The 25,959-nt window shown below is 40.8% G+C and overlaps 1 protein-coding gene across 2 annotated transcripts in view; it reads left to right on the plus strand.

The window, feature by feature from the left end:
* Positions 1–25,959, plus strand: part of GART (phosphoribosylglycinamide formyltransferase, phosphoribosylglycinamide synthetase, phosphoribosylaminoimidazole synthetase) — a 26,761-nt gene continuing 802 nt past the window's right edge. The window contains exons 1-21 of one of the 2 annotated variants that reach the window (XM_061411658.1): positions 1–89; positions 3,181–3,366; positions 4,444–4,539; positions 5,017–5,191; positions 8,441–8,552; positions 9,522–9,590; positions 10,094–10,219; positions 11,297–11,384; positions 11,943–12,028; positions 12,193–12,361; positions 15,317–15,548; positions 17,415–17,509; positions 17,804–17,913; positions 18,256–18,454; positions 19,495–19,746; positions 20,023–20,175; positions 22,181–22,387; positions 23,472–23,609; positions 24,603–24,733; positions 24,975–25,116; positions 25,774–25,889. In XM_061411658.1, the coding sequence (XP_061267642.1) occupies positions 3,222–3,366; positions 4,444–4,539; positions 5,017–5,191; positions 8,441–8,552; positions 9,522–9,590; positions 10,094–10,219; positions 11,297–11,384; positions 11,943–12,028; positions 12,193–12,361; positions 15,317–15,548; positions 17,415–17,509; positions 17,804–17,913; positions 18,256–18,454; positions 19,495–19,746; positions 20,023–20,175; positions 22,181–22,387; positions 23,472–23,609; positions 24,603–24,733; positions 24,975–25,116; positions 25,774–25,889 (2,841 nt within the window). In that variant the 5' untranslated portion in view covers positions 1–89; positions 3,181–3,221. Of the gene's footprint in view, positions 90–345; positions 497–3,180; positions 3,367–4,443; positions 4,540–5,016; positions 5,192–8,440; positions 8,553–9,521; positions 9,591–10,093; positions 10,220–11,296; positions 11,385–11,942; positions 12,029–12,192; positions 12,362–15,316; positions 15,549–17,414; positions 17,510–17,803; positions 17,914–18,255; positions 18,455–19,494; positions 19,747–20,022; positions 20,176–22,180; positions 22,388–23,471; positions 23,610–24,602; positions 24,734–24,974; positions 25,117–25,773; positions 25,890–25,959 lie in introns of those variants that run through there. The other variant, XM_061411571.1, reaches the window with a different exon arrangement.

Here is a 25,959-nt window from a genome sequence, read left to right on the forward strand (position 1 = left end):
AGAGGTCACGAGCCAGCTGAGCTCAAACCCTGGTGCATTGTAATCTCGTCAGGAGCCAGGCGCGTCACGAGACTTTTGCACAGTAGCCGGTCAGTTCTGATTCCTAAGCAACACACAAGCAGCTGAACATGGGTTTAGCATTTTGGCGCTCCCCACCCTCAGAGCTCAGGAGGTTCTGGAGGGGGAGAATAGATTTTACGTGGCACCTGGTACCACAAAATTAAACACTGTAAACGAGTAAGGCTTAAGAGATTTGCTCGGGAGGGGAGGTTCAGGCCGCGCCCGAGAGCGAGAGGGAATCGTTCTTGATTACCACGGGGTGGGGACCACGGGCCGCGCCAGCCAATGGGGAGGCGAGCCAGTCGAGGGCGGGATGGGAGGGGTGTGCACGCCGGGTTCCGCGCGCCCAACTTCCGGCGCGCGTGGCGTGCGTTCCGATCCAGAGCGCTCGGCGAAGGTCTACGCGCCATCCCCAAGGTCCCCCCTGGATCGCCGGGTGAGTTTCCTATGCCTCTCAGTAAAGTTGCTTTACGGTTTGGTTTGGCGGATTTACTCTCAGGCATGAGATGAAACTATCTGAACCGGTTTGGCTGTAGGAATTGTCATCTCGTTTCCACATACCATGGGTGAAGGTTGGGCATGTGCTTTTTCAGTTTTAACTGAGGTTTACAACGGGTCTGTCATTTTCTCTGCTTTAGGTGTCAGGGCCCTTTTTGTACCTTTATGCTTTTTTTTATGTCATGCACCAGAATTGCATATTTTCTTGTTAATTCCGTCCTTTGTCTCTAGCAAGTTACTTAATCCCATTTTGCAGTTGGTTTCTATGTTGTGTTATTCACCAAGTCTTTTGAAATGGCTTTTCTCTGTTATGTTATCCATTTAGACGACTGAGGCCCAAGAAGGTTAAGTCCCTCCAGGTTTCCCAGCTAGTAAGTCTTAACCCAATCCCAGGTCTTCTGACTGAAGGGCTCCTAGCCTCTCCTGGATGTACATTCCCTCAGTCTTGAGTCCTAAAACTATTTCAGAGATCTATGGCGATAATCCTCTCACTGCCCCTGTAATTCACACTAATGTCTTCTCTAGATTTAAAGGTATATTTATTTCAAATATTTCAATACACATGGCAACTCTATGTTTTCCATTAACCATTTTCCTTTCTGAGATAACTTAGTAAATTTTTTTCTTCTTCATATTTTCAATTGTATCTGAAGCAAAATTGCTTCTGTTGGAATCTCACCCTCTGATCTGTGTGACCTGCAGCAAGTTACTTAACCTAACTGAACCTCAGATATGTTTATCAGAAAAGTGGATAGTAATCCTATCTGCCTCATAGAATTTTAAAATTAAAAGCTTTTAGAGTAGCATCTGGCAAGAAGTGCTCAAGAAGTGTTTTTATATTATCAATTTAGATTTTTCTTTAAATATGTATTCCTAGTATTTCATAAGTAACTGATTTCAGTTTTTCCTGTTACCAGGTTGCATTCTAATTAGATGTCTTCTGAAAATTAGTAAATGAATATGACAAATATGACAGATTATTCACTCTTTTGGCTTTCTAGAATTTCTATCCCTGAAGCATCAGTTTAGACAAAAGTAATCAAATGTAGCATGTTAGCATTCTTTTACTACTGAGTGTATGCACTTGTAATAATTACTTAAAAATAAATGGCATTTCAATTCTTACTATGCCTCATAAGGCACATTCTTAATTCCACCTTGTAAGATGCATAGAAATTGAATTGCAGACAGTAAGAGCTTAACCAAGGTCACATGCTAACTTGAGCGGAGAGATAGTTACCCATCCTGCTCAGCATCAGATGCCAGAACTAAGTGAGAGGTGTTTAAATTTGATTTTTGCCTTCTCCACCAATTTCCTTTGGGAGGAGGGGGCTGCTGCATCCCATGGGCTTAGCTGCCTTTTGGCACGTGGGATCTTCCGTTCCCCAACCAGGAATGGAACGCACATCCCCTGCATTGGAAGGCAGATTTTTAACCACTGGACCACCAGGGAAGTCCCTTTGCCAGCATATTGCACTTAAAAAAAAAGATTTATTTACTTATTTGTATTTTTGGCTGCACTGGATCTTTTTTGCTTTTGCTTTCTCTAGTTGCAGAGAGCAGGGTCTACTCTTTGTTGTAGTGCATGGGCCTTTCATCATGGTGGCTTCCCCTGTTTTGGAGCAGGGGCTCTAGGGTGAGGGGGCCCAGAAGTGCTCCCAGGCTCTAGGATGCTAGCTCAGTAGTTGTGACACACATGCAACCAATGCTCCAAGGCATGTGGGATCTTCCCACACTAGGGATCCAACCTGTGTCTCCTGCATTGGCAGGTAGAGTCTTCACCGCTACACCACCAGGGAAGCCCTGCACCAGCTTCTTAAATGGGGATCAGCAGACTATAGCTCTTGGTACCAATCCTTCCTACTACCTGTTTTTGTACAGCTCACTAAATAAGAATAATTTTTATGTTGTTAAATGGTGGCGGGGGGGGGGGAAATGATATTTCTATGACAGTTATGCAAAATTCAAATTGCTATGTCCATAAATAAAGTTTTATTGAAACCTAGCCACACTTAATTCTTTATAAACCTCTTACAGCTTCTTGTTGCTTAGAGCAGAAATAGGCAAACTATGACTACAGCCCATGCCTGTTTTGTATAAGTTTTTGCTGAGCATAGCCAGGCCACATTTGTCTCTTGTCCAAGGCTGCTCTTTGTGCTACAATGGCAAAGTTCAGTAATTGCAACAGAGACTATATGGCCATCAGAATTTATTTATTTATTTGGCTGCATTGGGTCTTCTTTGTGGTGCACAGGCTTCTCTCTAGCTGTGGCACTCAGCTGCAGCACAGTAGTATATTGTGCACGCCAGCTACACGGCATGTGGTGTCTTAGTTCCCTGGCCAGGGATCAAACCCATGTCGCCTGCATTGGAAGATGGATTCTTAACCACTGGAACAACATTAAGACTCATTTTTAACTGAGGTTTGATGGTTATTAAATCTTCTAAAAGTGAAGCTCTAGAAAGGGTGATTGTTGGTAGTTTTTGTTTTTTTTTAAATCAAGCTCTCTAGGCCAGTCTGCCTTATTTCTAAAGTACCACGCTAATCCTTAAGAGTACAGTCATATTTCTTAAATTATGAATCCCAGTTTAAAACGGTCAACTGTGGTTTTCTTTCTGCAGCTTTCATCTTCCTGCTGAATTCCTGCTTTGCAGATAGCGCAATGGCAGCCCGAGTACTTGTCATTGGCAATGGAGGACGAGAACACACGCTGGCCTGGAAACTTGCACAGTCTACTCATGTCAAACAAGTGTTGGTTACCCCAGGAAATGCAGGCACTGCCTGCTCTGAGAAGATTTCAAATACTGGTAATGACTTTTTTTAAGTAAAAGTGAAAAATTGTAAATGATAAACTGTCAACCACATCTGTTCTTTGTAATAGTCAATTGCTGTTCAGATTTGAATGCTTAACCCAAAAATGTATGTGGTAATTTGAATAGTTGCCATATGTTATAAATTTAAGGTATCCTGTTGTTCAGAGTATAGCACTTCCTTACCTTAAATTAGTTTAAACCTTTAAAACATGTCTAATAAGAAAGTCACAAAGCAGTACCTAATACAGATTCAAGGTGTTTGGCTATGTATTTTGGGGAATGAAAAATTGTGCAGAGTAATTTGAGACTTCAACCAGATTAGGAATGGTGGCCCAGATACAGTGAAGTGGAAGAGTGCCTATAAAACCAGCTCATGCTCAGTATGTGGTTGATCCCAGTACTACTTAGAACTTCGTCGAGAAAGAAGATTTACCTCATTGGTAGGTTGGGAAAGTGAGGAAGGTCATAAAATCACCGTTCTATTCTTAGCTTAAACATCTTTGCACAAAGAGCCCCTGCCTGGCTGAGTTAGAAATAGCCTCCCAATTTACTTCACATCAGATTTGCCTAACTTTATTAGTTTGCTTGGATAGTCATAACCCAGTATTCCCATAGTGAAATAAAAGCATCCTAAGTGTAGGGACCCTATTTGTGTGTATGTCTTAACTCAGTGACTAGGCCAGTTATCTAGCACATAGTAATTTTTAGTAAATCTTGAATGAAAGACATTTAAAAGGCCAGTTTCTGAGTATATTCTCTGATACACTGTTTTGTTTATAATCAACACTAGTGATATGAACGCTACAGTCAGGAGAGTACAGCTCTTGGGAAACTTCCTCAATTCTCTGTCACTGTAGTGATAACAGAGAATTCAGCTTTGTTGGTTAGCCTAACGTACTCTGCTCTGAATTTCTCATGGTGAAACTCTCCTGCAACACTAAAAGAAATTCATCAATTGATTGGCATACCAGAGTATAGTACTTAAACTTCAGCAAGACACTTACTTATTATATCTTAAACAAAGTATGTTTATATAAACAAGATGGGTTTGTTTCTTTTCTCTTTTCACAGACATCTCAGTCAGTGATCATACTGCCCTTGCGCAGTTCTGCAAAGATGAGAAAATTGAATTCGTAGTTGTTGGACCAGAGGCACCTCTAGCTGCTGGTAAAGTTCATTTCTGTTTATTGTTACGATTTATACTGTGCCAACAGGAGCTTGGAGATCATCTAATCTCATACATTTTACAGATGAGGTTTCCTAATACAACATTACCTTGGGAAAAGTTTTCACTCTCTTGAAATTTATGGATTCTAGGATTTTTTTCCTCCGAAGAATTACTACTCTGGATAATATAAATAATAATATGATTAAATTTGAATGAGAGATCAAATTTGTAGCCATGAGAAATATTTTCTTTTTATTCTGCTCTATCCATATATTTGAATATCACATAAATTTTTGTTGTAGTTGACTCATGTGTAAATAGCATTTTGTTATATCCTGTAGAAAGCAAGAAAAATGTTCATGTTTCCTATTCTCTGCCATCTGCCTTATCTCAGTGTAGATTTAGTCTAATCCTAATGCTTCAGAATGAAAAGGCCCTGCACAGACCTGACTAAGGCTGCTTATTTTCATCACTAGGAATTGTTGGGAACCTGAACTCTGTGGGAGTTCGGTGCTTTGGCCCCACAGCACAAGCAGCTCAGTTAGAGTCCAGCAAGAGATTTGCCAAAGAGTTTATGGACCGACATGGAATCTCAACTGCAAGATGGAGAGCTTTCACTAAACCTAAAGAAGCCTGTGACTTCATTATGAGGTAGATAGAAGACAGCCTGTGAAGGGCAGTTATCTTGTTATCTTATTATGATATTGGAATGTATGAGTCACTGTTACAAGTTTATAGTAAGGTAATTCTAGGGGAAAACTCATAGAATATAGATTGCCTTTTTCCAACATCAAAATAAAATGAGATTCACTCTTGTGGCCTTGCAGAAGGATAAGCTTTTTAACAATTCTGCTGAATAGTTTATAGGGGGAAAGGATACATTTGGTTCTGTAGTCATGCACTGTTAGCCAAATTGACATAGTGGCATCTTACAACGTTGGAGAAGGCAATGGCACCCCACTCCAGTACTCTTGCCTGGAAAATCCCATGGACGGAGGAGCCTGGTAGGCTGCAATCCGTGGAGTCGCTAGGAGTCGGACACGACTGAGCGACTTCACTTTCACTTTTCACTTTCCTGCATTGGAGAAGGAAATGGCAACCCACACCAGTGTTCTTGCCTGGAGAATCCCAGGGACGGGGGAGCCTGGTGGGCTGCCATCTATTGGGTCACACAGAGTTGGACACAACTGAAGCGACTTAGCAGCAGCAGCAGCATCTTACAACATAAAGGGTATGGATTTTTTTTTCATAGCTAGAGAGAAGAATCATCACTTGGCCTTCTGCCACCACTGTTCAATCCTAAATCTTGAAATTAAACATCCTGTTCTTTATTCTATGGAAAATAATGAGCAATAAGTGAATGTTCGAAGATACATGCCTTTGCCTTTTTTTTGTTGACACATCTAGCTACTTGGTATGTTTTTGTGTTCAGTTCAGTTGCTCAGTCATGTCCAACTCTTTGCAACCCCGTGAACTGCAGCACGGCAGGCCTCCCTGTCCATCACCAACTCCCAGAGTTTATTCATACTCATGTTCGTTGAGTTGGTGATGCCATCCAACCATCTCATCCCCTGTCAACCCCTTCTCCTCCTGCCTTCATTTTCCCAGCATCAGAGTCTTTTCAAATGAGTCAGTTCTTTGCATCAGGTGCCCCAAGTATTGGAGTTTCAGCTTCAACATCAGTTCTTCCAGTGAACATTCAGGACTGATTTCCTTTAGGATTGACTAGCTGGATTTCCTTGCAGTCCAAGGGACTCTCAAGAGTCTTCTCCAACACTACAGCTCAAAAGCATCAATTCTTTGGCACTCAGCTTTCTTTGCAGTCCAACTCTCATATCCATGACCACTGGAAAAACCATAGCCTTGACTAGATGGACCTTTGTTGGCAAAGTAACATCTCTGCTTTTTAATATGCTGTCTAGGTTGATCATAACTTTTCTTCCAAGGAGCCAGCGTCTTTTAATTTCATGGCTGTGGTCACTATTTGCAGTGATTTTGGAGCCCAAGAAAATAAAGTCTGTCCCTGTTTATGGTGTTTCCCATCTATTTGCCATGAAGTGATGGGACCAAATGCCATGATCTTTTTCTGAATGCTGAGTTTTAAGCCAACTTTTTCACTCTCCTCTTTCACTTTTCATTAAGAGGCTTTTTAGTTCTTCTTTGCTTTCTGCCATAAGGATGGTATCATCTCCTTGTCTGAGGTTATTGATATTTCTTCCAGCAATCTTGATTCCAGCTTGTGCTTCATCCAGCCCAGTGTTTCTCATGATTTACTCTGCATATAAGTTAAATAAGCAGGGCAACAATATACAGCCTTGTTGTACTCTTTTCCCGATTTGGAACCAGTCTGTTGTTCCATATCCACTTTATAATTGTTGCTTCCTGACCTGCACAGAAGTTTCTCAAGAGGCAGGTCGGGTGGTCTGGTATTCCCATCTCTTTCAGAATTTTCCACAGTTTGTTGTGATCTGCACACTCAAAGGCTTTGGCATAGTCAATAAAGCAAACGTTTTTCTGGAACTCTCTGGCTTTTTCAGTGATCCAGCAAATGTTGGCAATTTGATCTCTGGTTCCTCTGCCTTTTCTAAATCCAGCTTGAACATCTAGAAGTTCACAGTTCACCTACTGTTGAAGCCTGGCTTGGAGAATTTTGAGCATTACTTTGCTAGCGTGTGAGATGAGTGCAATTGTGTGGTAGTTTGCACATTCTTTGGCATTGCCTTTCTTTGGGATTTGGATGGAAACTGATCTTTTCGAGTTCTTTGGCCACTGCAGAGTTCCAAATTTGCTGGCATATTGAGTCCAGAACTTTGACAGCATCATCTTTCAAGATTTGGAATAGCTTAACTGGAATTCCATCACCTCTACTAGTTTTATTCATAATGATGCTTCCTAAGACCCACTTGACTTTGCATTCCAGGATGTCTGGCTCTAGGTGAGTGATGACACCATCGTGATTATCTGGGTCGTGAAGATCTTTTTTGTGTAGTTCTTTTGCGTATTCTTGCCACCTCTTCTTAATATCTTCTGCTTCTGTTAGGTCCATACCATTTCTGTCCTTTATTGTGCCCACCTTTACATGAAATGTTCCCTTAGTATCTGTAATTTTCTTGAAGAGATCTCTAGTCTTTCCCATTCTATTGTTTTCCTCTATTTCTTTGCATTGATCAGTGAGGAAGGCTTATGTCTCCTTGCTGTTCTTTGGAACTCTGCATTCAAGTGGGTATATCTTTCCTTTTCTCTTTTGCCTTTCGCTTCTCTTTTCAGGCCTCCTCAGACAACCATTTTGCCTTTTTGCATTTCTTTTTCTTGGGGATGGTCTTGATCCCTGCCTCCTGTACAATGTCACGAACCTCCTATCCATAGTTTTCGTTTTAGTTATTCTTATTTATTCTTTATTCTACATTGAAGTTTATCGTTTTCTAGTAGCCAGATTCCTTGGACGTAACAATGTAGTTACTTTCTGTAAGTCTCCTGGATCTCCAGGTCTACTCAACAGAAAAAACTACCAACAACAGTTTCTTACGCGTACTTGGAGCAGTTATGTATCCGTGCGTATATTGGTCCATGATTCACTACTTTGTATCTTAAAGATCTTTCCTTATCCATGCTATACTGCTGCTATTTCTTCTCCCAAAGATTTGTTGGTGTGCTCTCAGGGTAGGTGAGAAAAGCAAAATCGTATGTAACGTCTGATCACAGGCAACTACAGAGGAATACAGAAGAAAAGAATCCTGATAAGAGGTGCATCAGAATGGTGTTAGCTGTTTTTTTAGTTGTTTTTAGTTTCTTTCTGCTTTTTAGTTGTTGCTATAGCATATCATCACAAAATCTGAAAGTATTTTAAACTTTTGAATCGTAAGGATTTACTGAATACTGAAACTTCCTCTGTCTTCACAGTGCAGACTTCCCTGCTTTGGTTGTGAAGGCCAGTGGTCTTGCAGCTGGGAAAGGGGTAATTGTTGCCAGGAGCAAAGAGGAGGCCTGTGAAGCTGTCAGAGAGATTATGCAGGTAAGTTGATCCTTTTGAAAAACTTTCATAATTTTCTAGTCACACTGGATAACTACTCCCAATTTTTCAAATACTTACAAATTCTTATCCTCAAGATGAGGGAAATGGGTAGTAGTTACTGTTTATAATACTATGTATTATAATCCATCTCTGTAAAAACAAGTATCTGTTCTTGGAGTCTCAAGTCTAAGAAAAGTGAAACAATGTTAATATATATTGCTTTTTATTTTAATATATTTTGCTTTTTTTTAATGAAAAAAAAGTATTTTTGGCTGTGCTGGGTCTCACTGCCATGCACAGGCTTTGACGGCAGGCTGACAGGTGGCCACTCCTCACAGTGGTGCCCCGGCCTCTCACTGCGGTGGCCTCTCCTGCTGCGGAGTGCAGACTCCAGGCACATGGGCTTCAGCAGTTGCAGCACACAGGCTCAGTAGTTATGCACGGGGGACTTAGCTACTCTGCATCATGCAGAACTCTCCGAGACCAGGTATTGAACTCGGGACCCCCATACTGGCAAGTGGATTCCCAATCACTGGACCACCAGGGAAGCCCCTAATGTTTTGCTTTTATGATCCATCTTGGTTGTTTTGGGTCTCTCCATCTTTTGGAAATCTGCTTTCACAGACACTACGGTATAATTACTATAACCAAATATAATTGTAATCGGAAATAAGAGTGAAGAAGTGATGATGAAAACATCTGTTTTTCTGTTGCCTTACTGAACCTGGAAAGGAGGCTACCCAGGAGGGTTCTAATGATGTATTCATTTCTTCTGTACCAGTGCTAACTCTACATCACTGCCACTTTAAAAATAGGAGACATTCATATGTTCCTATGCGGCTTTCAGAAAGGGAAAGAGAAATTATAAACTAGTGCATTGGTTCATTATACAAATGGTGCAAAATGAAGCAGCTGATTAAATAAGTAATGAAAGCTTATAGTTTCTCTTTGTATTTTATCTCCAATAAGGGTAAAGCTTTCGGAGAAGCAGGAGAAACAGTTGTCATTGAAGAACTTCTTGAAGGAGAAGAGGTGTCTGTATGTATATCCATCTTTTGAACTTGTATAGAGTATACGCTGTGTTACCTGATCTATGATCCCCAAAAAAGGCTTGATTTGTTCTGGTTGCTTCAACCAAGAGCATAAACTGAGCAATACAAAGGAATTTGTATGTGTTTAGTATTTTGGATACAAATGAAAAAGTAATTTATCTTCTTTTAATCACCCCTAGTGTATCAGTAGGGGAACTGGACTTATATCACACATTATCTAAAGAGGGGGAAGGTTGAACTATTTTACTTTAGGGAGTAGCTTGACCTGCCCCTTGACCAACCTAGCTCAAAAATTATAGATCCTTCCGAATTGAATATACAAAATCTTTTGATACTTGATCTAGGAAAGTTATTTATGTTTTAAATCATTTTACTTAAAAAAAAAATAATCTAACTGGAGTTAAGGTATGTATAGTTCTGCTTATGAAATTTTTTTTTTTTTAACTTTTTGGCATGGAAGGTTAAGTGGACTGTTTGTTTTTTCTGCAGTGTCTGTGCTTCACTGATGGACGGACTGTGGCCCCCATGCCCCCAGCACAGGACCATAAGCGATTGCTGGAGGGCGATGAGGGCCCCAACACGGGAGGAATGGGAGCCTATTGTCCAGCCCCTCAGGTAGCCATCATTTGGTCTTTGCAAAGAACTTTTTGACATTTTTACTTTTTCAAGTTTGTTTTTGTTTTTTTCCTGTAAATGACATTACGAATCAGCAAATTGGTTTTCCTGATAAATGAAAAATATCTTTTATGGCCTCACTTTGGGACTAAACTTTTCTAAAAGCCTTTGTGAAACTAACTTTGTGGATTAAACAGATCCTTCCAGCCCCTCCTTTCTACACCCTGTTTTTACCCCTTGAGCCAGTTATAATCTGGAATTAATTATGCATCTTTTGGATATCCAGGGCCCAACAATAAGTGCTTAGTAAGAGTGGGTGTGTTACATCAAGAAGCAAGTCAGACTATCATTTCTTCTTCTCTTTCTACTATAATGGATAAAGTATGTTTCCACACAATTCCTGGACAGTTTTATGAAAAATCTGCATTGCTGCTGCTGCTAAGTTGGTTCAGTCGTGTCCGACTCTGTGCGACCCTATAGACGGCAGCCCACCAGGCTCCCCCGTCCCTGGGATTCTCCAGGCAGGAACACTGGAGTGGGTTGCCATTTCCTTCTCCAATACATGAAAGTGAAAAGTGAAAGTGAAGTCGCTCAGTCGTGTCTGACTCTTAGCGACCCCATGGATTGCAGCCCACCAGGCTCCTCCGTCCATGTGATTTTCCAGGCAAGAGTACGGGAGTGGGGTGCCATTGCCTTCTCCGAAATCTGCATTGAGTATATTATAAATAGCACTTTAAAAAATAGCACTTAGAAACTCTCATTTCCTTTCACTGATGATAGTTAAAATTGTGCTGATAACATGGTGCCCTTTCGATATTTTTCTTAACTAAAAGATTAAAAAACAAACATGATTTACTTTAGACTCTATGTATTAAAACTACAATTTGGTGAAAATGATTTTAATATAAGAACTAACTCTAGCTCTAATTTTTGTAATTTTATAAACTCTAGATTTTCAACTTACAGGCTTATGAGGTATGCAGACTATATTGGAAGTATACAAAGGAGCCTCAATGTGGGTGAGGACTTTTTTAGTTTAATACCAATTACATTTAAATATTTCTCTGTATTCCCCAGGTTTCTAAGGATTTGTTGCTAAAAATTAAAAATAATATTCTTCAGAGGACAGTGGATGGCATGCAGGAGGAGGGTATGCCATACACAGGTAAGCACATGGATGTCATTGTGGACATGATTCATGGAGGAAGTTTACAGCATTTTCTCTTTTTTTAAACGACTTTTTTATTGACCATTGTTGTAACATTGGTTATGGTCATTCCAAAACCTTGAGTCTATATTCTAAATTTCATAGTCAAAATACCCGCCGCCGCCGCTGCCACTAAGTCGCTTCAGTCGTGTCCAACTTTGTGTGACCCCATAGATGGCAGCCCACCAGGCTCCGCCATCCCTGGGATTCTCCAGGCAAGAACACTGGAGTGGGTTGCCATTTCCTTCTCCAGTGCATGAAAGTGAAAAGTGAAAGTGAAGTTGCCCAGTCGTGTCTGACTCTTAGCCATTTCCTTCTCCAATGCATGAAAGTGAAAAGTGAAAGTGAAGTTGCCCAGTCGTGTCTGACTCTTAGCGACCCCATGGACTGCAGCCTACCAGGCTCCTCCATCCATGGGATTTTCCAGGCAAGAGTACTGGAGTGGGGTGCCATTGCCTTCTCCGAGTCACAGTACAATGTCTGCATTAACGATTTTTTTTTTCTTTTTTAATGAAGGTGTCCTCTATGCTGGTATAATGCTGACCAAGAACGGCCCCAAAGTTCTGGAATTTAATTGCCGTTTCGGTGATCCAGAGTGCCAAGTGAGTAAAAAAAGATGCGTGCTATTTTAATCTTAGGATTTTTCAGCCTTGAAATAATTATTACCTTTGAGAAATATAATGCAAATTCTGATATTTCAGTGAATAAAATGTCCCAGGAGAATTGAAATTTCTCTCAGTTGTCATACTGATTGTGTTTTTTCCAGGTGATCCTCCCACTTCTTAAAAGTGATCTTTATGAAGTGATTCAGTCTATCTTAGATGGCTTGCTCTGCACTTCTCTGCCTGTTTGGCTGGACAACTGTGCTGCCGTAACTGTGGTCATGGCAAGTAAAGGTTATCCAGGAGACTACACCAAGGGTGTAGAGATAACAGGTGAACATCAGGGAATGCAAGGTTGGGAGACAATGTGAACAGTACCGCAGTAGGCCTTTGTCCCATGGAAAGCTCCCTGTAAGGGTGTGAGGCCATCAGTATCTTTTCAGGGGTTCTTAACATAACTCTGTTGCTTATTGCTTGGATATGGGTGTCCAGATACCTAAAATTGCTGTATTTAGGAACTGCTATCCATTTCCCTTTCTGCACAATGAAGACTTACATGGGCCTAGCCAAGTTTACGGAGAATCACCCAGTCCTGCCTTTCTTGTCCATCCTCTGAGAGCCAGTAAGATAATAGGAATATATGAGTCAGAGGAACATAAGTTTAAACTACATAGGTTCAGGTCAGTTCATTCGCTCAGTGTTGTCCAACTCTTTGCAACCCCTTGACCGCAGCACGCCTGGCCTCCCTGTCCACCACCAACTTGCAGAGTTTACCCAAACTCATGTCCATTGAGTCAGTGATGCCATCCAACCATCTCATCCTCTGTCATCCCCTTCTGCCTTCAATCTTAGGGTCTTTTCAAATGAGTCAGCTCTTTGCATGAGGTGGCCAAAGTATTGGAGTTTCAGCTTCAACATCAGTCCTTCCAATGAATATTCAGGACTGATTTCCTTTAGGATGGACTGATTGGATTTCCTTGCAGTCCAAGGGACTCTCAAGAGTCTTTTCCAACACTACAGTTCAAAAACATCAATTGTTCGGTGCTCAGCTTTCTTTATAGTCCAACTCTCACATCCATATGTGACTACTGGAAAAACCATAGCCTTGACTAGACGGACCTTTGTTGACAAAGTAATGTCTCTGCTTTTTAATATGCTGTATCAAGGATGTTGTAAATTTGAAATATAAATTTCAGATTTCAGGATATGATCTCTGATCACAGATTAACCCCTCCCCCAGTTTGCAGTATACCCATAGTCACTTTGATGGCAGAATTAAAGTAGTTTCAGAACTATAGCCTTCTCTTTTGTTTCTCTTTATAGGAGGTGAGGCACCTATCAGTAGTTAAATGATCGTAACCAATTTATATATAACTCAGTGTTTTGTTTTGTTTGTTTGTTAACTCTGTTTTAAAATGGTAAATAAGTTCCAGACACCCTATTTACTGTCTTACCCAGACAGGAAGTCCATTGCCCTATAAATACCACACATGGTAACTGGGCAGTTAGGAACTGATTGCCTTTTAAAACAAAGAAAGGGAAGGAATAGAATCAAGGTCATTGTATTGGTAAAATTTCCCTAAAGTTTTAGTGACAAGTGTAATAGTTTCTGATGCCCCAATATTGGATGCTACTGATACCACCAGGTCAGGCAGCAACAGTTAGAACTGGACGTTGAACAACAGACTGGTTCCAAATAGGAAAAGGAGTATATCAAGGCTGTATATTGTCACCCTGCTTATTTAACTTCTATGCAGAGTACATCATGAGAAACGCTGGGCTGGAAGAAGCACAAGCTGGAATCAAGATTGCTGGGAGAAATTATCAATAACCTCACATATGCAGACACCACCACCCTTATGGCAGAAAGTGAAGAGGAACTAAAGAGCCTCTAGATGAAATTGAAAGAGGAGACTGACAAAGTTGGCTTAAAGCTCCACATTCAGAAAACTAAGATCATGGCATCTGGTCCCATCACTTCATGGCAAATAGATGGAGAAATAGTGGAAACAGTGTCAGACTTCATTTTTTTGGGCTCCAAAATCACAGCAGATGGTGATTGCAGCCATGAAATTAAAAGACGCTTACTCCTTGGAAGGGAAGGTTATGACCAACCTAGATAGCATATTTAAAAGCAGAGACATTACTTTCCAACAAAGGTCCGTCTAGTCAAGGCTTATAGATGTGACAGTGAGATGGTGAAGAAAGCTGAGCCCCTAAGAATTGATGCTTTTGAACTGTGGTGTTGGAGAAGACTCTTGAGAGTCCCTTGGACTGCAAGATCCAACTAGTCCATCCTAAAGGAGATCAGTCCTGGGTGTTCATTGGAAGGACTGATGCTAAAGCTGAAACTCCAGTACTTTGGAGTTGTGCAAAGAGTTGACTCATTGGAAAAGACCCTAATGTTGGGAAGGATTGGGGGCAGGAGGAGAAGGGGACAACAGAGGATGAGATGGATGGATGACATCACCAACTTGGTGGACATGGGTTTGGGTAAACTCCAGGAGTCGGTGATGGACAGGGAGGCTTGGCATGCTGTGATTCATGGGGTCGCAAAGAGCGGGACACGACTGAGCGACTGAACTTAACTGATACCACCAAATATTTGGGTATCTATGACTAAATGCCCCTATCTTATAGAAACACCAAGAGAAGATATTATAAACCACTGTACTTCAATTTTTTTAAAAAACTTTTTTTTTAATTGATACAGAAAAAATTTAACATTACCAAATACAGTGCTAAAGAGAAAAGGAAAAGGACAAACTGAGGATATAAAAATTTTTTTTAATTAAGAGGTTATCTTTGTATGAATTGCCCACTGCATAATTTAGAAAATATAGTTTAATAATATTTAAAAAGGAAAAGCAACCTTATCTAGTTGGCTGTGGTAAAGCAAAAAAATTCTTTACCTCTAAAGTAAAAAGTGATCAGGATTTATTCATTGATGTTTAAGTTTTTTACTTTTCAGGAGAAAATAACTGACTTCTAGTACCAAACTTTTCAGAGCTTGCCTTTTTTTTTCCCTTTATTGAAATAATCATTTTTACATGAGATCTATGATAAAAAGCTTTAGTGTAATACAGTTGTCACCCTAGAGCAGAACAGGCTGTTGTTAGGAGGAAGGTTCGATTTACTGTTATATCACATAATTCCTTTCTGTTAGGATTCTTGTGAAGATTCATTTAAATGAAATAAAGATTTTACTTTTAAAAAACCCTCTCAAATAAGCCACAGTGTATAATATTATTACTGTAATTGGTGTATCAAATATGCTTTCTCTTACAGGGTTTCCTGAGGCTCAGGCTTTAGGACTGGAGGTGTTCCAAGCAGGCACTGCCCTAAAAGATGGCAAGGTGGTGACTAACGGGGGTAGGGTCCTTACTGTCACGGCCATCAGGGAAAATCTCATCTCAGCTCTTGAAGAAGCCAGGAAAGGACTTGCCGCCATAAAGTTTGAGGGAGCTGTTTATAGGAAAGACATCGGCTTTCGAGCCATAGCTTTCCTCCAGCAGCCCAGGTAAACTTGTGACCCAGGTGATCATAGCACAGCTTTAGAACTGGCAGAGATGGTGATGTAGAAAACTCCACTGAACCTGAACTAAGGCATTCTGTATTTTGAACTCTGAAACTGGTCCAGTTTTGATTTGCATTTAGTTTGAATCAAAAGTATTAGTTATATTCAAATGAAATGGAAAAAACTTCGTGGTAGCTCATATTTGAAATGTGCTGTTAAAAGGTTTTTTTCACATTCTACATTTTAGGTGTATGCAATAAGCTGTCAATTATTCAAGAAAAATAGGGGAAGGGATTTTTATTCCTTGATTTATCATATATTTACGTATTACTGTTATATATCTTAGTTATCCTGATTTTGTCAAAAGAATTTGAGATGTAAATATTGGTTATCTTTACAGCTTTGATTATACTATAAATTTTACCACTTCATTTGGTCATTGCATTTATATTACTGAAGTGTATTTATAACTTCACTTATTGTCATATATAGCTATTCCTTTGTAAAATATCAATAAACTATTAACTGCTGATGTGGGTGTCTTGATCTTATCACAGTATGTTCATTGAGTTCATGTATGAGAAATACTTGTTTTAGGACAAAATGCGAGTAACATGCTAAAATTTTGTTTTTTTAACTTTTAAAATGAGTAGATTCTGGGCTTTCCTTGGTGGTCCAGCAGTTGAGAAGTCACCTTCCAGTGCAGGAGGGTGTACAGGGTTGATCCCTGATCAGGAAGCCAAGGCCCCACATGCCTTGTGGCCAAAAAACAGAAGCAGTATTGTAACAAATTCAATAATGACTTTAAAAATAATCCACATTTAAAAAAAAGAAATTAGATCCTATTGAAATTTCTAATCAGTAGAACTTCATTTCCTATCCTAGTGTGACCCTGGACTGCCAACTTTTTTGTAGTTAGCCGCCAAAAGTCTCAAATCTGTTTGTTCCCTGGCATCTTGTTTCTAATAAAACTAGAGGTATTTCTTTCGATATCCCTGAATCCCACTAGGCCAGTGTTGTTTTTGTAAGGCTAGATCACCAAAGTCACAGTGCCATTTAACATGACTGGGCTTCCCCGATGGCTCAGTGGGTAGAAAATCTGCCTACAGTGCAGGAGACATAGAAGACACTTTCAATCCCTGGGTCAGGAAGATCCTCTGGAGAAGGAAGTGGCAACCCACTCTAGTGTTTTTGCCTGGAGAATTCCACGGACAGAGGAGCCTAGTGGGCTACAGTCCATGGTGTTGCAAAGAGTCAGACAGGACTGAGCAAATGAGCACTAAATGGAATGCTCTAGCTTGTTGGCACTATTACAAAGATGGAAATGATGCATTGAATATCATTACCTGGTTTCGGTGGGGTTTTGGTGTGGGGGTTTTTTTGTTGTTGTTGTTTTTTTTGAGTTTTTAAAATCATTTCTTATAGTCTTTATAAGAAAACTGATACAGTTCTCTATTACTGCAGTAAGAGCTCAGTTTCATTATTAAGGGATTTCTTTCTAGAGTTCTTACCATCATAATTTTCACTTTTTTGACTCAGTTTTGGTACTCTTTCCTTCCCATACCAAAATTGAATAGAGAAAGGTGGTGGCCAAATGTTGCTTTATTTACCTGCTTCTGACAGATACTTCTGGAAGAAATAGACAAGTTAGAGAAGTAGTTCCAAATAGTGATTATCAACTGGGGAGGTTGTTTAAACATATTTCAATTCCTAGGACCTGCCCTAGACCAGCCAAATTAAAATCTCTGGATGGGGCCAAGTACATTAGGGGATCTGAAAAATGCCTAATGAATATCTTCTGCTTTAAATAATAATTTAAGGTTAAAATTTTCCCTGGTGATGTCTTAGTTTATTTTTTGAACTTTTTAGGGGCCTGACTTACAAGGAATCTGGGGTAGACATTGCAGCTGGTAATATGCTGGTCCAGAAAATTAAACCTTTAGCGAAGGCCACCTCCAGACCAGGTAAGTCAGATCCTGTCCTTTGCTAGTTCATCAACCATGACAAACATTGTATATTGATTTGGGGCTTCGTAGATAACTGAAGAAAATGTTCCAGACTAATGCCAAGTTGCTGTAAGTCTTGTCCTCTTTAAGCCAAACTCATAGTCTTCTGCTTTCTTACCTCTAATAGTAGGGAAAGCATTTCATATCCCTAATCTTAAACTCAAAAGGATGTGTCTGCCCCTTCAATATCTGCTTTCTTGATCAGTCCTTTGCTGTTGAAATGCAGCAAGAAACAAATTTTCTCTCCAACAGGCTGTGATGTTGATCTTGGAGGTTTTGCTGGTCTTTTTGATTTGAAAGCAGCTGGTTTCACTGATCCTCTTCTGGCTTGTGGAACAGATGGCGTTGGGACGAAACTGAAGGTAATCAGACACTTATGTGAGTAAAGGCCTTTTGTGAAAGATATGAATTTACTGTGTATCAAATATCTTTCTCCTCTTGACATATATGCACTAAAGAGAACCATACCAAATATTGTTTTGCTACAATGGCTACATGTTTCTAATAACGCAGTGTCTTTGAGAGTATATCTGGGACAAAAGAGAATAATTCTGGACCAAGTAGCTTATCAAAATTTAGTGTTCTTTTGTCTTTAGGTGTTCACAGCACTAGCCAAAAGTCATTATTTGTTAGCCTTCTCTGATAATTGACAAGATACAGTTTGGAACTTACTGTCTAATGCGGATGTTTATACCCTTCGGTAGATTGCCCAGCAGTGCAGTAAGCATGACACCATTGGTCAGGATTTGGTTGCGATGTGTGTAAATGACATTCTGGCACAAGGAGCAGAGCCCCTCTTTTTCCTCGATTACTTTTCCTGTGGAAAACTTGACCTCCGTACTACTGAAGCTGTTATCACTGGGATCGCCAAAGCTTGTAAAAAGGCTGGATGTGCTCTCCTCGGTATGCACTTCCATTTTAATCACGCACCCTCACCGCGTTTCAGCCCTGCGTATAAGCCTGATTGGTGACTAGTATAGCCAGCAAGACAAACTGTGCCACACGATGAGGCAAACAAAATACAGACAGCACCAGCTAAGGAAAATTTAAACCTCGGTGCCCCCAAACCCTCCCCTCGAGGGTCAGACTCACACTTCAACACCATCAGCCAGGGCTTGTCTTCCCCCCTGACCCTTGGCCCCTGTTTGACTCCCATGTCTCTCAGTGGCCTCCCGGACAGACAGGGCAGGGACTTGTTTCCTCCTTACGGCCCTGCAGCAGAGGCAGGTCAGTTCCTGGCATTCTGACTCTTTAATTTAAGCCTTCATTTCCCACAGAAATGACACTAAGGATAAAATGTACCCAAGGTTTATAGAACTATTGCAGGAGTACATACGTGAGGGTTTTAACAAGATAAATTTGTAGGTTGACCAGAGAACAAAACTACCTTTTTTACATCCCCATTTCTGTGGACAGGCCTATCCCAAAAGCCAAAATTGCCTTTCAACCATCTTTTAGAACCATTCCTGATTTAAATCTGCCTGCCTAGACCCTGTCTTTATGGGATATGGTGGTAATGTGAACTTGATGTATTTATTAGGCCAGGGCATTTAGAGTTAGGCAGACCTGATTAAATCACTCTTCTAAGCCTGTACCATTATTGGAACATGAGGTGATTGTAAAGATCAAATGTAGGTGAAAGCATTTCTGAAACTAAACTGCTAGAGAAATGGCGTTACGTCCGACTGAGCATTCATTCTGTAAAAATAACGATGTTTGGAGGCTATATTCACCCTTTGTGGAAATTAGTGCTATTTCCCCTGAAATCATGCTTGGTTGAGAGTTCTGTTAGATGGCCCTTAGAGAACATTTTACTGAATGTTTGCAGAATACAGCTTCCATTTAATTGTCCTTTTGAAGAGTAGCTGGTGTCAGTCACTACTTCCTAGACAGGTGTATAAACATTCAGTGATTTCTTTGTTCTTGTTTTCTCTTCCTGCCAGGAGGTGAAACGGCAGAGATGCCTGACATGTACCCTCCTGGAGAGTATGATCTAGCTGGTTTTGCCGTCGGCGCCATGGAGCGGGATCAGAAACTTCCTCAACTGGAAAGAATCACGGAAGGAGACGCTGTTATTGGAATCGCTTCATCTGGTCTTCACAGCAACGGATTCAGCCTTGTGAGGAAAATTGTAGCAAAATCTTCTCTCGAGTACTCTTCTCCAGCACCTGGTGGCTGTGGTGACCAGACCTTAGGTACACATGCTCACGTTTAAACTCTCCTACTTGGAAATGTCTGAGCAGCCAGTCACTAGTTACTTAAAGTACTCTTAATACTAAGAGTATTAAGTACTAAAGTACTCTTAATACTAAGTACTCTTAATACTTAGGCTGTGGTTTGGCTGCTTAGACATTATAGAACAGGTGTATCTGGCAGGGTCACAGTCCTCCTCTGTTTCAGAATTATTTTTTATGTATGCTTTGGTTTCATTTCATAGACTTAAGTTTTTATCTTATCTTCCCAATATACAGGTGACTTACTTCTAACCCCAACCAAAATCTACAGCCGCTCACTGTTACCTGTCCTGCGTTCAGGACGTGTTAAGGCCGTTGCACATATTACTGGTGGAGGATTACTGGAAAACATCCCCAGAGTCCTCCCTCAGAAATTGGGGGTGAATTTAGGTAAGATCACTAAAAGGAAATTTTGCTCAGAAAACTATTAGAAGAAAAAATACATTATGGAAGGAAACTCTTTGGGTAGTTTAAATATATATAGGATTATACCCAGAAATTATTCATCATTTGGACTTCTTGTGGAAAAAATAGGACTGACCCTTTACCATATCTTTTCACTTCATTGGCCATGTTTATAAGGCATAGACCAAGTGAAGTTGCTCAGTCATGTCTGACTCTGCGACTGCATGGACTGTAACCTACCACGCTCCTCCGTCCATGGGATTTTCCAGGCAAGGGTGGGTTGCCATTTCCTTCTCCAGGGGATCTTCCCCACCCAGGGATCGAACCCAGGTTTCCTGCATTGTAGGCAGATGCTTTACCGTCTGAGCCATAAGGGAAGTCCTACATATAAGGCATACTACTACTAAGTCACTTCAGTCATGTCCGACTCTGTGTGACCCCATAGACGGCAGCCCACCAGGCTCCCCCCTCCCTGGGACTCTCCAGGCAGGAACACTGGAGTGGGTTGCCGTTTCCTTCTCCAATGCATGAAAGTGAAAAGTGAAAGGGAAGTCGCTCAGTCGTGTCTGACTCTTCACGACCCCATGGACTGCAGCCTACCAGGCTCCTTCGCCCATGGGATTTTCCAGGCAAGAGTACTGGAGTGGGGTGCCATTGCCTTCTCCCACATATAAGGCATACAGCCCTGTAATTGACTTATATCAGATGAAATTTTCTAAGCAGATTCTCCAGAGGGTTGGTAAGCTTAAGCTCTGTCAAGATAGAATCAGGAACTTGCTGGGAGGGAAAGGGAAGTGGTAGTTATTAAATAGTCCATGTGCGGGATAAAGAGGACCCAAACCAAGGCATTGTGAAGAGAGACAGAAGAATCATTGTGTACTTAGCATGAAAAAAGAAGTCCCAGGTTTCTGGTTTAGTGGGTGCATAGGTGGGAACATGCATAGAAAGGAGAAGAGTAGATTTGAATAGAGAATGAGAATGCAGTGTTTTAAGTCTTTGACATGTTCATTGCAGTATTTCTGTGGGAAGTTAAAACAGTCTGAATCAGGGAGTAAACCATGTGAACGTATCAATTCCAAGCAAGGTTTTCAACATGACACTGGTTAGCAATGTCAAAAAGCAACTTGAGAGGGTGGATTCCACCCCCCCAGATTATTGGCACAAGGGATGATACCAGAGATACAGAGACAATAAGTGAAGATTGCTGTTTCAAGAAACTTATTGGTTGGGAATTCCCTGGTGATCCAGTGGTTATGAGTCAGCACTTCACTGTGGTGGCCTCATTTCAGTCCCTGGTCCAGGAACTCAGATCCTGCAAGCCATGCAGTGGGGCCAAAAAAAAAAAAAAAGTTTTTAAACAGACCTAAGTCTAGCTTGTTTGTTGTTTTTGTTTTATTTTTTGGCCCCACTGCACAATTTGCATGATCTTAGTTCCTTTAACAGGAATTGAACCTGGCACGTCCTAATCACTGGACTGACAGGGGGTTCCCTAAATTTTAAAATAAATGCAGAGGGGCAGAGTATTGCTCTTAAACTTTCTATATAGCATAAGTTTTGTACAGTAGTAGCTGTATTTCCTCTAAGTCTGTATATAAGCCACTAGTTTTGCATCAAACTTAGGGTGTGTTTTGGTCATCGCTAAGACCCAACTAGACATTCTCAGAGGACAGTATGCCAGCCTTTACTGGAATTCAGCCCCATTAGAGCATCTCTTTCATCAGGGAATTTCTAAGGATCTAGTTAGTTAATGCAGCACAAAACTAATTGAGCAAAAATTTGCTCAATTGTGAATATTGGCCAAGTGTGACACAAAAGTGTTCTTAATGCCTTAGTACAGATGGATCCCCAGAAATCTTCTGAAAGGCCAGTTAGTAGTTTCTCCTTATATAAAATAGCTGTCCTGGTTTTAATTTCCATAATTTTGTAAATGTGCATGCTTTTATACTTTGGGTCAACAGTAGATTAAGGAACAATTCTTGCCTGTTTTTAGATGCCCAGACCTGGAGGGTCCCCAGGATCTTCTCATGGTTACAGCAAGAAGGCCACCTCTCTGAAGAGGAGATGGCCAGAACATTTAACTGTGGGATTGGGGCTGCCCTCGTGGTATCAGAGGACCTGGTGAAGCAGACTCTGCAGGATATTGAGCAGCACCAGGAAGAAGCCTGCGTGATCGGCAGAGTGGTTGCATGTCCCGAGGGTAACCTCTTCCTTCAGTGGCTCTTAGATCTATAACCTTCAATATAACTGTGCCCTGCCTTAGGAGCTCTGCCTACCCATTGCTATTGCAACTATCTTTACACAGCTGTCACGTGGAAACATCCCAGCCAGTAATACCACGAGTCTCTTCATTTCTGCCTCAGGGTCTAACCCCTGTGTGTAGCAGTCACACGCACAACCACACCCTGCAGGAAGCAACCCTTGATCAGTGGGGTGCGAGATAATGAGTCAGCACCCACTTGAGAAACAGAAGGAGGGAGCGGTTCTAGGCACAGTCTGTCTACATGCCTCCTTTGAGGGTCCCTAGGATCAAGCCCAAGTTGCCCACTGCGGTGACCAGCTGAATAGCACACTCAGTATGAGTCTTCCCCATCACCATCCCCTGTCACTTCCCAGAGCAATCTCTCACGTGAGGACTTGGGTCAGGCTCTGCTTTGTGGCACACCTCAATTCGAGGAGCAGTGAGCAAGCACCCTGATGAGCCTGTATTACCCGAAACTCTGTTAGAAGCACTAGAAATTGGCAGAATGGCAGAAAACCCATTCAGATTTTCTAACAGAGATGTCAAGACTTGCTAATTTTGCCTTTCATTCCTTTACTGTGTAGGTTTCATTTTCAGGCAGGCTCTCCAAATACCCATAAGATGTCTTGAGCCCACATCCTTCAACTCACATTGCACTAAGAGAGGCCCTCTCTTTCTCAACATCCTGTATCAAACCTTTGAATGGTCTTGCTTGTTCACATGCCTACCCTTGAAGCTGAGAGGTCATAGCACTAGTGTGGATGGAAGATTTACAGGAGAAGGGAGAGAACACTGGCAGGCACTAACATATCCACTTTATCTACAGTGCTGTAGCTTTTAGTTGAAGTGGGCAGTGTCCGCCTTCAGGAAGTTTCTATGAGTGAGTAATGATAAGTAAACAAACTTACTATTTGTTTTAATCGTGCATATTTTGAGAATAAAATAACAGCATTCTAAAGTGTTTTTAAAACACTTCTCTTTCCATATTACTGTTAATTCAAAGTTGTTCTTGATTTACTTATTGAGTACATTTGCACCAAAGGTTCTCCTCGTGTGAAAGTCGAGCATCTGATTGAAACCATGCAAATAAATGGATCAGTATTGGAGAATGGAACCCTGAGAAATCATTTCTCTGTTCAACCAAAAAAGGCAAGAGTAGCTGTCTTAATTTCTGGGACAGGTGAGACATGGCTCCCTCTTTACTACAGAGCTGTAGATATGCTCTTCGTTTTCTCCCGTTCTTCCCCCTAAAAAAACCTCCAACTGTGAGAACACTGTTAGTAGAATAGGGCTGAGGATTGTTAAGGAATGTTAGCTATTCTGCATCCTCAGTCCTTCCACTTTTCTCAGGCATTTTAGACAGCTTCTAAAGGAAAATTAGAGGGTGTTGGGAAGATGGTTGAAGAGAGAGAAGCTTTTCTAGATAGAATGCAAATTGTAACCTTTCAATTGTAGCTTTATAGTTGAAAAGTCTTAAGACAGTTGAGGCTTTTTTTAATTGTCAACAGTAATTTAGTACAAAATTTTCATTTGCCTCTTGTGGGCAGAGGGGTAAAGTAATAAGAGCATTGTTTTCTCTCATATGGATGGATACAGCACGATTTTTTGGCTTATGGGGTTGAACCCAGGCCTTTGGCAGTAAGTGGACAGAGTCCGGACCGCTGGACCACCCAGCAGTTCCCACCACTGTTTTAAGTGACTTTGCTATGAACATTCTTGTAAATACAGTAGGTTCATAAGTAAATATCAGATTCTTTCTTTAAATTACATTATCAGAAATATAAATGCTTTACAAGTCTATTTTAAGGTTTCAGTATACTTTAGACCCGAGTTGATGGTAAAGCAAAATGATTGTAAGAGGTCAGTCATAGTGGTTTATTCTTCTTGAAAGTGTTCGGGTTTTTTTCTTGTTTAATTAAGCAGCTTGTTCTTCATCCTTCAGTTTTAACATGTGTTGAACTGTTTCTACTGCTATGCTCAATCATATTTTGTGCTTATGTTTTCATGAGATACTAATCCATTATTCCAAGAGGAAGGAAATGTAAAAGCTTCACATATTTTGCCAATCTTTACCAAGACATTTTTATTCAAAAACCTTGACCATTCCCTATTTGAAGTATGTAAACCTTTTAAAGAAGTATGCCTTCACCTGTGTTTTTTTGCCTTTTTTCAGGATCGAACCTCCAAGCTCTCATAGACAGCACTAGGGAGCCAAGTAGCTTGGCACACATTGTCATTGTGATCTCCAACAAAGCTGCAGTGGCTGGCTTAGATAAAGCAGAAAAAGCCGGGATTCCCACGAGAGTAAGTTACTTTGAAAAGTATCTTTACAGATTATTCAAGCTCATAATCTGCCCCTAAATGTTCTTAAGACATCTGGATTTGGGGTAGCTACTAGGCTTGCCTTTCCATTCTGGTTCATTCCTTCATTCTTGATATCACATGTGTCTTCAGATGGTCAATGTAGTCTATTTATAGGTTGGATTTTAAATTATTTTTGGTTAATTTGTTGGAGACAGATGGTACTTACCCATTTCTCTTCTAGGTAATTAATCATAAATTATATAAAAATCGTGCAGCATTTGACACTGCAATTGACGAAGTCCTTGAAGAGTTCTCCACAGACATAGTCTGTCTTGCAGGATTCATGAGAATTTTGTCTGGCCCCTTCGTCAGAAAATGGAATGGTAAGTAAAAAACTGTTTGATACCACATTGAGAAATCAACTGAAAATGACTCTAGGGTGGTTAATTTACCAAACCATTCCAGGCATGAGAGATCTACTGTGACATTTTATTTTGACATACATAATAATTGAATTTCCTTTGCCTTTAGCCCAGAGAATGACCCAGTGATGACTTCTTATCCTTCTTCATCAGTTTTCTTTGGTGTGCTATAATTATGTTTTCTAAGATAGCTTAGATTGCTTTCACATTAATACAAATATAATTTCATCTTCTGGATAAATACTGGGAGGAGACTTTTTTCCTTGTTTAGAAGTGTGAACCACTGCCAGAAAATGGCAAAGAAGGTACTATTGTCAGATTTCACAGGATCCGCTGTTAATGTCAAGAGCCCTATAAGCCAGAGTAGACCCCTTCCCATCCAGCTTTGAGTCACTGCCGGCACCTGTTCAGAGTCCCTCATTGTGTCTTCATATGTGCAAGGCAGAAACCTGGTGCTCCCAGGGCCTCCTTGGATGAAAACGGGTATTTCACTTTTCCTCATTTCTGTCTTTGACAATGAAAACACCCAACCTAGAGAAAGCTTGCTCATGTTGACTCCTGATTCTAGACAGGAAAGTGTATATTCCAGATTCTGACCACATTTTAATTAATTTCCAGGGAAAATGCTCAATATCCACCCATCCTTGCTCCCTTCGTTTAAGGGTTCAAATGCCCATGAACAAGTCCTGGACGCTGGGGTCACAGTCACCGGGTGCACCGTGCACTTTGTAGCTGTGAGTATGGCTCGTGATTAGTATTTGAATGTCAGTTGCACTTGCCAGAGGTAACGTTCAAAACTTCTGC

The sequence above is a fragment of the Bos javanicus genome, chromosome 1, assembly GCF_032452875.1.
Source record: "Bos javanicus breed banteng chromosome 1, ARS-OSU_banteng_1.0, whole genome shotgun sequence".
Classification (NCBI taxonomy): Eukaryota; Metazoa; Chordata; class Mammalia; order Artiodactyla; family Bovidae; genus Bos; species Bos javanicus.